The 16,142-nt window shown below is 42.9% G+C and overlaps 1 protein-coding gene across 1 annotated transcript; it reads right to left on the bottom strand.

Moving 5' to 3' along the window:
• Positions 1-12,401: 12,401 nt before the first annotated feature.
• Positions 12,402-13,873, bottom strand: LOC149838419 (uncharacterized). The gene has a single exon (XM_090006561.1). It carries the CDS (start codon positions 13,707-13,709, stop codon positions 12,591-12,593), a length of 1,119 nt encoding a protein of 372 aa, XP_089862687.1. The 5' UTR covers positions 13,710-13,873; the 3' UTR covers positions 12,402-12,590.
• Between the last annotated feature and the right edge of the window lie 2,269 nt (positions 13,874-16,142).

The raw sequence follows: 16,142 nt of genomic DNA, 5'->3' as shown, positions 1-16,142 counted from the left end.
TTGTATTTAGGAAACCACCTCTCGCATTTTGTCACCACATTGGTTTTGGTAAAAATAGGTGTATCATGACTAAAATAAATTGCTTTTAAAAAAAAAATTTATTTATACAAAATAATGATATTATCACAATAATATTACGTTATGTTTGAAAATAAAGAGCCTTCGAAAATTTTATAATATGAACTAAATCTTGACAATCTTTAATGTAAATGTCATCCGATAATATCGCAGGATTTTAAAAATCTTTGCTTGTAGGCAAAGCAACCTTCCACTTTACACTTTTGATAGGACATTTGCATGGTCTGCACAAGACAATAGATTAGAGATGAAGCAAGGAACATTTTGTTAATGACATGGGAATATCATATCATTCACCATAGGGTTCATCTTTAATCCACTACTAGACAAGTGTGCTTAGGGGTGGCAATCGTGTCGGGTTGGCGGGTCAGCATACCTCAACCCGAACCGACCCGTTTATTAAACGGGTAGGCTATGGCAAACACGAACCCGGCCCGTTTAATAAACGGGTAACCCGACACGACTGGCCAACCCATTTAATAAATGGGTTGGGTCGGGTAAACGGGTTCTCAGGTTGACAGGTCGGGTTGGCGGGTTGACCTGCCCGCCTAACCCGTTTATTAAACGGGTCAGCCGGGTTGGCGGGTTCGCATACCCCCAACCCGAACCCGACCTGTTTAATAAACGGGTTACGCGGGTCGACCCGTTTATTAAACGGGTTGGCTTAAGCCCAATCCGAACCCGCCTCTTAGGCAGGTTGGCGGGTCGGGTTGGCGGGTCGTGTCAGGTTTTGCCACCCCTAAGTGTGTTCAACCCACAAGGGCACAATGGACCCTACATTTCTTTAAGCTGTGAAAATATTGTAGGGATTGTAAGTGGTCATAAGGCAACCCTTGAGGAGGGGCCGCTCTTAAGGGTTGCATAAGGGGCATGAATGAGTTATGTAATACATTAACACAACCTAAATTAAGATAATAATATAAGATCAAAATACAAGTTAATCAAGGGTTATGACACTTAAAAGGGACACTTCTCCATTGAACGTCCCAATCCAGACTCTTTTTAGGATTACAAGCAGGGCCATGCACAGAAATTCTAAAAAAAATCTCAGCAGACTGAAAATCTGAAAGGCAAGAGGCTGTGAGACAAATAATCTATCCGCAAAGACTTACACTGACAGCTCCTACCAACCAACCAGGCCGTTGGTTTTTATGGCCATTGTTAACACACCTTAAACAAGAAATTTTCACTCTTAGCATTAAACAAACAGTGGTAGCCGGTTACATAATTTTAGTAAACTAGTTGTTATTTAAGTCACCAGTGGGAGCTCTGCGTGGTTGGTAGGAGCTGTCAGTCCACATCTCCCTGTGGTGGGACGTTGCAGGTTAAAAACCCCAGTGGTACGATTGAATAATAACAGGTGGAGGGTCTTACTAACCCCAACTTCCCTTTAAAAAAAAAGAATAATATTTAAGTCACTATAGCCCCCAAAATATTTCTTCTCAAACATGATTTGTTTTTAACTCTAAATATATACGAGCATAAACCATCTTAATGCGAAAAAGAGAACCGTACCGTAGCCCTGCTAGGTGAGAGCCCTAATTTCGCCCTCCTCGGTTTGATGCTTTCAATTTTTTCTACCTGTGTAACGTCGTCTTCATTGACAAGGACTCGTGCCCTAGTTTAATAGATGAACTTCGTGTTTCCCCCAGGGGTGGCAATTTCTGACACGACCCGTCAACCCGCCTCTTAGGCGGGTTCGGGTTGGGCTTAAGCCAACCCGTTTAATAAACGGGTCGACCCGTGTAACCCGTTTATTAAACAGGTCGGGTTCGGGTTGGGGGTATGCCAACCCGGCTGACCCGTTTAATAAACGGGTTAGGCGGGTGGGTCAACCCGTCAACCCGACCCGCCAACCTGCCTACATGCCAACCCGATCCGTCAACCCGCCAACCTGACCCGCGAACCTAAAAACCCGGTTACCCGACCCAACCCATTTATTAAATGGGTTGGCGGGTCGTGTCGGGTTACCCGTTTATTAAACGGGTGGGGTTCATGTTTGCCACAGCCGACCCGTTTAATAAACGGGTCGGGTTCGGGTTGAGGTATGCTGACACACCAACCCGACCCGCCAACCCGACCCGATTGCCACCCCTAGTTTCCGCCATCAAAAAGATGATTTTACCCTTTCTTTGTAAAAATAAACGACTTTAAGTTAATAAACGGGTCGATCCACCTAACCCGTTTATTAAACAGGCCGGGTTCATGTTAGGGGTATGCCAACCCGCCAACCCGGCTGACCCGTTTAATAAACGGGTTAGGTGGGTGGGTCAACCTGCCAACCCGACAGCTAACCCGCCAACCTGGGTACCCGACCCAACTCGTTTATTAAACGGGCTGGTGGGTCGTGTCGGGTTACCCATTTAATAAACGAGTTGGGTTCGTGTTTGTCACAGTTGACCCGTTTAATAAACGGGTCGGGTTCGGGTTGAGGTATGCTGACCCACCAACCCTACCTGCCCGATTGCCACCCCTAGCTGGGCCTTTATGCATTTGTGATGGGAGGTGAGGTCCTTTCTCTTTTGTATTTACACTAAATCATGGATTTGATAGAGCTGCCTGCCACTTCTGGAAATGCTTAAACTCCACGAACGACCATCCAAATAGGTCCTTAGGTAACTTGATGGGAACATTTTTAAGCCAATTTAAACCAAAGAACATATGAGCGAAGTGACTTAAAAAAATACCAACCGGGCAACACGAGGTTGGTAGGAGTTGTCAGTGCACATCTTATGGTGAGACGTTGCAAGTTCAAAACTCTAGTGGTAGGTTGAATAATAACCGGCAAGGGTTTGTTTATCCTAAACCAAGCTCGTTAGAACGTGACATGCGTGGTGTTGAGCTTTATTGAGTAGAAAATACATCGGATGTCGTAAATCATGATATGTGTTGGGTTATCGGTCACATGTGATGGTAGCATGACATGCGATAGACAATGGTATTATTGTTGATGCAACCGTGTTTGGTGGCACAAACTTGAAACATTGTTCGATTAAGCAGTGGATCAAAGGATATTGCTTTTGAAGATTTAGTTAAGTACATCTCTATGAGAATGTGTTATATCTCACGTGTAGCGTTTGATCGCTAATAAGTATATGTGGATTATGGCTAATTCTTTCAAGAATCACCATAGATGTTCTCAACCAAGTATGTTATATCTATTTAGTTAAGTACATCTCTATGCGAATGTGTTATATCTATTTTTGAAGCACATCTAACTGGATGTTGCAATAGTTAGTATTGCGACGTAACTCGTACAAGTATAAAATAAATACAACACTTCAATAAACAACTTTCAACTATCTTGTTTAACCCAATATATATATATATATATATATATATATATATATATATATATATATCTTGTTTAACCCCGGGTAAGTCATTAACAAAATACTTTGCTCTGGTCAAGCTGGCAAACCACTGAGAGTTTAATGTCATTATATTAAACATTTTTTATGTGTCGCTGCACCTGACCACCCTCCATCTTTTCCATGCAGCCTGTCAGCTGTGATACCCAACAGCTGATGATGAATGTTTAAGTGCAGCAGCACACTTGAAATGTGCTATGTGATTGCACCTGATCCTTTTTTTATGAATTCAGTGTGAGCAACCCAATTTTGAATTGATATTTGAACTTGAGTTAAGCCAACTCCATGTAGTTGGGATAAGGCTTCTTGATGATGATGATGATTGAACTAGGGTCAAGCTGGAGCCTTGAGGTCTTTGATCCAATACTAGAAAACACCTCATGGTCACGTTTGGATGCCGGAAATCTAGCAGAAGGGGACTAGTTGGCGCTCATTTTGACAAGGAGAAAAATGAAGGTGAGTAAATCTTGATCCAATTTCCATGAATAAAACAGTTCCTGCTTGGAAGAAGTAGGAAATTTTCCTTTTTTCCCACGAAAGGGGAGTTTCCTTGCAACAACCACATGAAAATGTGGGTTAAAATTAGGGGTGTCAACCTATCGGGTTTACCCGGACCAAACCCTATAGGCTTCAGGTATGGTGACAAATAAGAAGACCCGAGTCCGAACCCGAAGGCCTGATTAATACATGGACCCGGGTATAGTTTGTAAAATTTTATACTAGATCCCGACCCGACCCGAATAACTCAAGCCTGCTTAGTGTAATGTCATTCTTATTAGAACTGGTGAAAGAGTCAAGCTTGAGCTAGCTCGCTTAGAGAAAAAAATTGTTGCAAACTTGAAATTAATCGTATTTGAACTGTAGCCCTTTGAGCCAAGCTCAAGCTGACACATTTACAGAAAAACACATGCCATGTTCTAAAGCTGTAAGCAATAGGATTGAACTCTAAGCATATTGCTTGCAAGAAAAATGCCTTGACTATTTATTTTACACTACTTTATATATCTAGAATATATTTATTACCCTTAACAAGCTTGTGCAAGCCGACCCAAGCTGAACATTTGTTATTCATGTTCAGCTTGCCGAACCTATTTTATGAGTTTGGCGCGCGCACATGTGTTGAACTAGGGATGGCAGCGGACCGGGGCAGGTATAAGGTCTCCACCCCCACTCCGTCTCAAAATTCTATCTCCATTTTTATTTTAACCTCTATCCCCGCCTCCATCCCCGTTTCATGTCCTCCATCCCCGGTTAAAATGGGGCGAGGTGGGGCGGGGGCCCGTTTTCCCCAAGTCCACTGCCATCCCTAGGCTGAACCACAAGTGGCTTGTCTCATTTCCTATCCTTAATTCTTATTAAATGCAAATTCTAGTGTTTTTTTTTTATAAGCAGCGTTAGTCATTCAGGCAGTTGAAACTAGTCTACAAGGCTCAGCACACCTGGCTAGGTGGGTGAGCTTAAGGCTTTCAAGTTGCAGGGGGTCGAGAGTTCAATACCTAGGGTGCACTACCCTTTCGGGAAGGCCTAAGCCAAATGAGAAACTATTCTTGGTGAGCAAGAGGGGAGTATTGGCAGAGTTTTACATGGCACACAACTCCGGTCCATAGTCAAAGTGACATTGCTCGGCTCATAATGGAACGTCCAAACCATGGTAGTGGTTTGTTCAATAATATTTTATTATATTTTAATTTTAAAAAAAATTATTTTAATGTTAAAATATTAAAAATAGTTTTTTTATTCATCCTCGTGTCTCATTGTTGAAAAAAAAAATTGAACTTTCCAGTCAAATCCGAATCCCACGTCCTGAGTCCACGAATCATTGTGACATAGGACATGAGTCTTGGCACGTATATGACCTTCATGCCAAACATTATTTAACCGTGTCAAAAGCTTTATCTCTAGAAGCCAAAAGTAATTGGACAGCAGATGGTCAAAAGCGTGCAATCATTCCTTCCATGATCAAGTAGTTCAACATGTTGCTTTGGATGGCGTACAAACCCAGAAACTTGAATGCAAGGCCAAGCATTCCGGATCTGCATGGGCCAAGCTTGCAGATTTGGGCTTACCAATGTATTGGCAGGTTGCTTGCATGATCGGGTTGGCTTTACTTTTGCACTGGTCCAGCAGAATTGGTTCGAGCTTTGAATCGCCTGTATGACCATGGCAGACATATATGTACCCCACAAATGTAAGAGACACTTGATAGTCTAGACTGTAAGTTTGAATGTCAAGTGCTATGTCTACATGGGAAATTGGCCCATACCAATGTCAATGTGGCAAGCAGAGCTGAGCTCGAGCTCATTGCAATCATGAGTTAAATGAGCCGAGCTAGAGCTGACTCATTTCCGCATTTTTGGAAAAATAATAGAATTTGGACTCTAGACCTATTGAACTGAAATCAAATTGGCTCATATACAAAATAAATATGAAAAATGATTGTATTGTACGACAAACATGATGTGTTTTCTTAAATGATCTAAATTTTCTAAAATTTGTTTGCTGCCTAAAACCACAAATAGAATTTTTTTTAGGACCTTTCTACCCTTTGCACAAGTGAACTTCATAAAGTTCGCGTGATATACCGTTTTTGCCTATCGGTTAAGGCAAAACCTCACTTAAATTTCATATTCACACATATTTTCTGCAATTCTTAAGAAGCACTAAAAAATTATGTTATTTATATCATTTTTTCTATTAATAGTAAAATCACATATTTTATATCAAAGTTGTGAAAAACGTTACGAACCTCATTTCTTTAACCATCACTTAAATATATGTTCGCATATATTTTTTGTGGTTTTCATAAAGTGCACAAAAACAAGTTTTGTAAACTTTCTTATGATCGTGACTTCGCAAATACCTTAGCAAAATCGCATATTTTATATCAAAGTCACCGAATGTTCTCATGGTCTCCAACGACTTTGGTATAAAATATGCAATTTTACTAAGATATTTGTGAAGTTACGATTATAAGGAGGTTCATGAAACTTTTTTTTGTGCTTCGTGAAGACCGCAAAAAAACAAGTGTGAACATACACTTAAGTGGGGGTTAAAGAAAAGAGAAGGGAGATTCGTTTCGCATGGTATCCAATAACTTTGGTATAAAATATGTAATTTTACTAAAGTATTTGTAAAGTTACCATCATGCAAAACTTCTTTTTGCACATTTTGTAAAGACCATAAAAAATATGTGTAAACATACATTTAAGTGATGGTTAAAAAAAAGAAAAAGAAGGTTAACATGGTTTTTTAGCAACTTTGGTATAAAATGTGAATTTACTAAGATATTTATGATTTTATGATTAACAAGGAAAACTACATAAATAACATAATTTGTGTGCACTTCTTGAGGACAACAAAAAATATGTGCGGATATAAAATTTAAGTGAGGTTTTGCCTTAGCCGACAAGCAGAACGATATATCGCATAAGCTTTATTAAGTTCGCTTGTGTGAAAGGTAAAAATGTCCCAAAAAAATTTATTTATGATTTTGGGCAGCGGGTGGATTTCAAAAATTTTAGGGCATTTAAAAAAAAATGTGTCATATAGTACGGTCATTTCTTGAGATAAATATATTGTTTCAAGGCCGTAAGCAATAGGATTTGAACTCTAAACTTATTGTTTGTAAGCCAAACACTTTAACCATATACACTCTGTGTGTCACAGGCTTACTTTTTTCCATAAGCCAGTGCGGCGCGACGGTCCTTACCACCGCAAGCCTTTCTATCGCTCTGTCACAGGCATAGAATGCTTCGCAAACCTGCAATGCGCCAAGCAGCCCAAGCTGAATAACCTAATGGCCAAAAGCTGTGTACCAACATGTTTTCATGTGTTAAATCATTTTCAATGCCCCTGCACACCACCCCGTGCACAGCTGCCTAGCGAAAGCTGAACAAGCGCATTTTCAAATGCACATTCCATATAGTCCATGCCTCTTAGTGCATAGTCGTCTCATATCAGCTATCAATTCCGAAAGAGGCATAAACTTTGCCTTAGTCTTGTGTGTCATAAAGCGTATTACAGCTCCATGCACACGACATAACAAAACCTCATCACCGAAGGAACAAGACCTTGTAGCCCCCAGTCCGAAGACCAGTTGATGATTGAACACCATAGCAAAGAGCACCACTCAGACTCATTCGCTGGTGCTTAGGCATTCACTCGCCTAGCCTCGAGTCACCATACTCGGTTGAAACCACCTAAGGTGATTCCTGAGGAATTAACCCTAACCTACACGCACCCCTATGCATCCAACCGCTATGCGTGGGACCATCTTGCAAGCCAAGAGGTCCTTAACCAAATCTCCAAAGGCAACATCCTCTGATTCACTGGCACTGCTTAACTGAACAACGCTCTATGTCTGTGTCGCCACACAACGATGCACTAACGACGATACCCATGCTACCACCGCACGTCACTCATCAAGCGAACGCATACCATGCGTTCCTACACTCGATGCATTTTTCACTCAATAGAGCTTTACACTACACATGCCCCATTTCGAAAGATCGGCCTGGGACATTCTCCCCCACCCAAAACCATTGTCGTCTTCGATAATGCTGGTACAAATAAGAACATAGTCTTCACTGATATGCCAATTTTTCTTTGTATTTATCTTTGGTTTACTCTTTTTCTTCAACCTACTCAACTTGTTCTCGTTTATATCCACCATCGTCGCAACCTTTAACACATCAAGTCTCATACCTTTAACGCATCTTCAATTACTTAGACACCGGTCTTCTACTTCATCAACATCAAGCATTCTCTGCTCGCAAGACTCCAGTGCAGTCTCAAACACAAACGGGTCATCCTCGTCCACACGATAAACTTGTCATCTTCATGCTCATGGCTAAGGTGCATTCCAACTCCAGCAACGACAAGTCCAAGCCCTTCGTGGTCTTTATAGAGAAAGACGACCACCAATGCATGCCGCAGGGATATCAACTCCCTTAAGCATCAACTTGCGGTTTCCCAATAGTCCAAACTAGTCCTCAAGTGGGGGATGTCTTCTTGCGTATCACTCCAAAGTGGTCCTTCAAAGCGTCTTCTTGGGCACTCGTCCTCACAAGGACACTTTTGGCCCAACGCTGGAACTCCCCTATCGAAGTCAGTACATTGTACTCTCTCTCAGAGTCAGCAAAACATTCTCGCAAGAACCAATGAGTTACAAATAACTTTTTCTACACACACAATTCATTAAAGATCTGCCAACTCAAGGAACCAAAACAATGAGCATTATGCTCAATGTGGGCACTCCACTAACCCACAATTTTGGAAGAGTATCTAGAAGTTTAAATGAGTCTCCCATACTTGAAGGTGCAAATCCATCCAGTCGAATCAAATGTGCATTCTCTGCATGCACAAGGCAAACGTCACACTCTACCTCTGAGCCTAACGCACAACTAGTGGAAATATTTGGCTTATCTATGTTTCCTTAGCCAACTGAACAACAACCTTACACTTCTAGTTATCATCGACAAGATGTCACATACCATCCTGCCAACATCTTACTTCTGTACTCGGCCAACCACACTTCAGCTGTACAAAATTACGTAACTAAGATAAATCATCGTTATCCTATTCAGTGTCGCACACAATGAAGAACAAGGTCTCCGTGAATCTTTCAGATCTGATGCCAATTTGTCACGTCCTTACTTTTTTTCATAAGTTAGTATGGCACGACGAACCTTCCTTATCGTCACAAGCATTTCTATCACTCTGTCACGGGCATAGAATGCTTCGTAAACCCACAACGCACCAAACTGCCCAAGCTGGCTAGCCTAACGACCAAAGGTCGCGTACCAACATGTTTTCATGTGCTGAATCATTTTCATTGGCCCTACGCACCACCCCGTGGGCAGCTGCTTAGCGGAAGCTGATCAAGCACATTTTCAAATGCGCATTTCATGCGGTCCATGTTGCTTATTGCATAGCCGTCCCATACCAACTATCACTTCCGAAAGATGCACAAACTTTGCCTTAGTCTTGCATGTCATGAAGCGTATTGCAGCTTCATGTGCACGACATAGCAAAACCTCGCCACCGAAGGAACAAGACCTTGTGGCCCCCAGTCCGAAGATCAGTTGATGATTGGACACCATAGCGAAGAGCACCACTCAGACTCATTCGCCGGTGCCTAGGCATTCACTCGCCTAGCCCCGAATCACCATACTCGGTTAGAACTACCTAAGGTGATTCTTAGAGGAATTAGCCCTAACTCACACGCACTTTCGTGCATCCAATTGCTACGCATGAGACCATCTTGCAAACCGAGAGGTCCTTAACCAAATCTTCAAAGGCAACATCCTCTGATCTGCTGGCACTACTTAACCGAACAACGCTCCACGACTGTGCCGCCACACAACGATGCACTAACGACGATACCAATGCCTATCGCATGCCATACTATCATCGCACATCACTGATTAAGTGAACACATAGTGTGCATTCCTACACTCGATGTATTTTTCACTCATTAGAGCTCCACACTGCACATGCCTCGTTCCAAAAGATTGGCTTGAGACACTGTGCATGTAAAATATATTTATTTCTAGTTAACTAATACAAATTGAGCTGAGCTGAACACCTGTTGTTGGTGTACGGATTGTCAAGCCTATTTTATGAGTTCAAATGACTACTGAAAGTTCCCAGCCCTGGACACACCTTCAGTTTCTTTACAAGCCGAATACAAGCCAAGCCACCAGCAGCTTGTCATGTTTCTCAGCCCTCGACACACCTTCAGTTTCTTACTGTAAATGCACTTCTAGGCAAAACTTTACACTAGCAAATGAGCAGTGAAAGTTCATGAACAATGTATCGGGCCTTCCTGCTACTGGTAGAACTAGAAACATCTCTTGAATTTGGATAAAGCGGAAAGCAGTAGTTCTGAACATTTCCATGTTTTTCATGTCAGTATGAACCATTAATTGGTTTTCAATGAGCCAATAGAGTTTTTTTTGTTCATTGATAGCCATTAATGGGCAGGGTCATGATTTACATCTACGAGAAGTAGTTGGCAAAGAAGCGACAGTTGAGGTCCCAAAAGGGGTTGGGGTATGCCCATGAATCCATCCCCAATAGCCCTATGCAAGCGAAGCAGATCTAGCGATCAGGCCCGAATAATTTACAAAATACTCGGGCCACACAAAACACAGAAAATCACTGTGCATATAGCGATTTTCTGTGTCTTGTGTGCTTCTGCACCTGGCTGCCCTCTATTTGCTTTTAGGCCTCACAACTGAAGGACTGTTAGCCAAAGATGGAAGGCATCAGGTGCAGCGGTACACTTCAAAGTGTGTCATGTGATGGCACCTGATCCTGGCTCCTCTCTTCATTATCCCTTAGCCCCAGTCCCAACAAACCCCACCCCCAGTAGTTGTGTGGCCTTGTACCAAAGGATGCAGATGATATTGAACTTTCGACTTCCTTCAACCTGAAAACCTTAAGCCGGCCTACCTATCTTGGTGTGCATAGCCCCTGTGGGTAAGATACCATACTATCTCGAGGCTAAAATAGTTACTATAGAGACGGCAAAGCTGCATGATGACCCACTTGAAATCATATCATACCAATCCTCAAAAATCTTATTCTAATGTTTACTTTGCTAGGGATCATTAACTCGAGAAGGCAGCATCCTCCTTGTAGCAACTATTTTTGTGCCTTTGTGTCATCTATATTGGCTTTACACTCCTTGGAGGGCTATTACCCCAAAGTGTACTAACTGACCATACCTAACACTGATGATGGCCCTAGGGCGTAAAGCTAAAAAAAAGTGTAGGGAATTGACTAATGGGGGCATAGGCACGTGATATGAAGACAGAAACTGAAAGAAATTGGACCATGGGCACGTGAGAGTGAAGGCTCAAACCAAAAAGAAAACAAGATGACTTTCTCTCTCGCTCTTCGTTTCCTTCCTGCCTTTTTTTTTAAGTCTTTCCCCTTTCCATCGATGTCCTTTAGGGGAGGCCCACTCCAGCAGAGGGAGGACCGGAAGGGATAACCCCCAAAGGTAGGGTAGGTTGTGGGTGTGTCACATCCTCTCTCTCTCCAAAGAGCTATGATTGTGTAGAAATGAAAACTATACCCGTAAAGGCTTACACTTTGGCTGATAGGCACAAAGTAGTAGCATTAGGCTTATTGGGGAGATAGCAGCTGAAATGGAAGTTGAGGATTTGTGTTAGTTGTTTGGGAGAATGACATTCAGAATGTAGTTTATGAAAATGAGAAAGAAAGCAAAGACAGTAAGTATCCTTGGTGAAACTACTGTGGTGGTGGTTTCCTCCCTAACTACCTTGTGCAACTGGCTCTAAAACTAGCATAGTAAAAACCCATGTTCTTATGTGTGAAAGGAGCCTTATAAAGCATCAGAAAATGGGTCTGAGCCTAAGCAGTAATCAATCAAACCGGGTTCTCATCAGGTTTCATAGGATCAACAAGATCTGTCCTTTGTCAGGAAATTCAGGATGCAAATTTTGAACTTGAACAATGTCCCCTTCTTAAAAGTAGCTAATGGCGTCAATAGCGAGGTAGACAGGAAGACAGTTTTCAGTCAAGTCACTTTTGGTTAGCGGTTTTTGTTGTGTAAAAGTTTGATAGCAATATAAACAGAAAGATAATTTTCAATTGTAACTCGCTTATTCGGCTAATGGGTTTTGTGGACTTGAACCCATAATGACAAAAGAACTAGCTATATTTAAAGGACGACTTTGGAGAGGAGTCGGGTTCAGAGTTCATGAGGCTCAACACTAGGAAATGCAATTCTCAGTAAAAAGTTTTGCAGTAATTGTTTTGCAACATACTCACATGCTCTTGTATGCCTTCCTCTGTAACACCAAACCTCCTTATTTTGCATCAGAATCTTAGAAACGGGTAATGCCAGACCTTCCAACAATTGCAGATGAACCATATTTTTTAAAGCAAAAAAATTCATGCTACTAGAGCAACTCGCAATCCAGTAGACACCCACATAAGAATTTCATGAAGAGAATCACTTTCAACAATCAGCATTCAGAGATTGATTCTGACTATCTCAGGTGATTTGCCTAACTAGAGAGAGAGAGAGAGAGAGAGAGCATATACAAACAGTCAACAATCAAAGAAGGAACATAAAACCGTTGGGGAGTAAGACACGTTAATCAGATGCTAATACACTTTCCTAGAGAAAAGGGCTTTGAGGTTGAACAGGGGATTGTTGTTGTTGTTGTTGTTGCTGGTGGTGGTGGTGGTGTTGCTGCAGTTGCTGTTGTCAATCCCAATCCCATCACTGCTCTGCTCCAGAGAACTGCATCCCAAATGCTGTCCATACCCCATACACAGTGGCACATTCACATTCAAAACCCTCAATCTCTCAACACCACCACCGCTGCTGCCGCTGCCACCGGCGGCACGCGGCACCTTCTCCGATCCAAGCGCGCACTTATCCAGTTTCTTCACGACGGATCCGGCCCGGCGGACGGGCCTAACGGGGCTGCTCCTGCCCAAGTAGACGCCGGTGGGCCTCCCTGGGCTGCTAGCCCACCTCCTTCCTCTGCCCGCACCACCACCTCTCCCACCTTCCTCCTGCGATCCCAATGGCTGGTGCTCCACCCCCATCTGCAGCTTCGACTTCGACTCCCCCGTCGAATTGCTCCTCGAGCACGGAGCGCTGCTCGCCTTTCGGCCGGCCGCAGCCGCTCTCGCCCGCCCTCCGCCGCTGCTGCTCGTCCCCGCCGATCGGCTCCTGGAGAAAGGCCATATGTTGATGTTCAGCTCCGCGCTGCTCTTCTTCCGGTCCTTCTTCTTCTCCTTCTCCTTCTCCTTCTCCCTCTCTTCGGGCTTGGGCTTCCCCTTCTTCTCACCCATCCTGAAGATGTCCTTCCACCTCTTGGATCCAGAGGAGGATGAGGAAGCGGGAGCAGGGGATGGGGTGGGCTTCTCCGGTTCGGGCTCGGTCGCCGGTTCGGCTACGGCTGCGGGAGAAGGTCCAGCTTCTGGTTCAGTTTCTTGTTCAGGCTCAGGTTCATAATCATCACCAGCTTCTTCTTCTTCTTCTTGGTTTTGGAGGTTGTGGAGAGGGAGGAGGACGCCGTCCACGAACAATTGGTCTGCGGAGAGGAGGTTGGGCATGGGAAAAGCTGGGTTTCTGACCATCCAGAACTCGAACTCCGGCGATGCACAAGGGTGGTTTGTCTTGGACGGAGAAGAGGCATTGTTGTTGGTGGTGGTGGGGTTGAGGGAGTAGGAGAGGGAGATCCTCGGGCTCTGCCACCCTTGGACTTCCATGAATCGGGAAGGAGCCGAGATGCAAAGGCTATGGCTGGTTGGTGTTTCTCACCCCTTCTTCATCCTCCTTTTTGTACATGAGCTCAGAGAAAAAAGAAGAGTGAGAGGAGTTAAACGAGGAAGAAGAAGAACGAGCGAGCGAGATAGGGACCGTTTGTCTATCCTTCCCGTCCTTTTAGTTTTAGAGAGAGAGAGAAAAACTACCGTTAACATCCACTGAAAGAAACCATCGTCGAGATGTCAAGTGAAGGCTGGCTTTCGTTCGCTTTCTTTAATCATTCTTTCTCTCTCTTTTTCCCTTAGCCCGAGAGAGCATGAGAGCACGGTAATTTGGGTATCTTCTTCAACCCTCTCTTCTGAACCGAGTTTGTGTGTGGATTGTTGATTGATCCCTGGGGATAGGAATCGTTTGGTTGGTAGGTTTGATTATTAAATTCGAAGGGGTTGGCTTTTAGTTTTAGATTACAACTCACCCAACACGCATCTCCATCTGCCCTCAAACCCAAACGAGACCACCCCACCTTCTCCTTGCTGGGCCCGAACCCGGAAGCCTCCTCCTCCTCCCCTTGTTTGACTCTCTCTCTCTCTCTCTCTCTCTCTCTCTCTCTATATATATATATATATATATATATATATATATATATATATATATATATATATATATATATATAGATGGCGTATGTTGTGGTTTGACCTAGTAGGGTTAAAGGATACGCGTTGAACTTACAAATTGGTACATGAAACGCCTGCAGGATGTCTGCCACTCATTTTTACAGTATCTCTTTGGCCGACCATTGAGCCAGTTGTTGAGCACGGTAATTTGGGTTTGACCTCGGGACCCAGTGTATGTCGACCTGGTGCATAGGGTGGCACAATTGAAAAAGTCAACGGTGAACCCCAAGAACGATGCGTCGGAGTGGTCTCACATCTCACTTTCATTTCCTTCTTTACGGCTTAGAACCCACCTCTGTCGGTTTCAAATTCATGACATCTCTTGAGCTTGGTGATGTGTACAAGCCACCCCTAACAAACGAGCAAAGTCATTATGAGCCTAAGATCCCAGATCTTATGATTTTTAATAGGATGTGAACTCGAGAGAGAGAGAGAGATAAGAGCTCTGCAGTGGATGTCTTTGAATGCTCTGGATCTCATTCAGGGCTTGCCCACCCGGATCACCTGAGCGGCAGTGAGGAGAAGGTACTGACTCCTTCGTCCCAGGTTCGACTCCCACCAGGGGGGTGTGACGTCTTTAATTAGGGCTTGGGTGTCAGTGACCCCACCTCCTGGCAGGGGAGCAGGCCCATTAAGTGACACAGTTCTAGACGAGGGTTCATCGTCATAAAAAAAAAAAGGGATCAAGGCATGGGCCCCATGCCTTAATCTGCCTCTCTCTCAAACGATGGATCTCATTTTAGGCTTTTTTGGGCTCCAAATCCGCAGATCTCTAGTCGGATGGTGAGGGATCAGACTAGAGATATTTCAATCTCAGAGCCCCTTGTTTCTAGGCTGACATAAAATTTGAATCCCCACCGATGCCGCTTCACTGTAAATTTTTTGTAAGCTACCAGAAAATATGACAGATTTATCATCGTCTATTCTGATTTCCTGGTTAATAATATTCTTTACTTCTCAAAAAAAAAAAAAAAGATTAGCTTGTAGATGAGCGTCATCATCGGTGGCTGCAACGTGGACAGCCAGGATTTATTTCATGCATTGAAGTTTTCAGTGGACTTCGGATGTCGTCCATCTTGAAGATGAACGGTGTGTGAGGGTTGGCTGGCTGGCCTGATCTGCAAAATAGCCAGAATGCATAGCACTGAATTTCATTCTTTCATTCAATATATATTCATGGTTTACAAACCGTTGCTGGAATGTTCCTTCAATTCCATAATGTAGATTGAATCTGCACATGGTCATGTCTGTGCTAGTTCAATGTGATGCTCCTGACCTCAGAATTAAAATAATAAAACTAGGCATACATCATCCTGAAAATTGAATAATAAAGTCTAGGTATATTTGTTGCAAGCATGCTCATTGAACCATCTAAAATTCTACTATAGTTTGCTTTATTTACAATAACTGTAGGAAGACATTTGGCATATACCTCTGTTGCCATTATGTGTGGTAGTTGAACCGTCTTATCATTTATATCATCCTAAAAGGCTTAACAGAGCATATTCTTAGTTTACAGATGTATTCTGTATAATTTATTTAGTAAAGTGCATGATTCAGATGAGGCACCTTTTATATTGATAAAAATTCAATGGCCAATATTGCCTTAAAACTTGATGATGTAAAAAAATCAAATTTTGGTTAAATTCATTCTATCAAAAATATGATTTTTAGTAAATAAACATTAATTTAACATTCCTGCAAGTTCTAGCTTAATCCAAAATGTGGTTTGTGGCTTTACATACCTGAACATTGTAAATA

Source organism: Nuphar pumila, chromosome 5, assembly GCF_984573655.1.
Source record: "Nuphar pumila chromosome 5, dmNupPumi1.hap1.1, whole genome shotgun sequence".
Lineage (NCBI taxonomy): Eukaryota > Viridiplantae > Streptophyta > Magnoliopsida > Nymphaeales > Nymphaeaceae > Nuphar > Nuphar pumila.
Note: the sequence above shows the minus strand (reverse complement) of the source record. Positions and strands in the feature narration are given on the sequence as shown.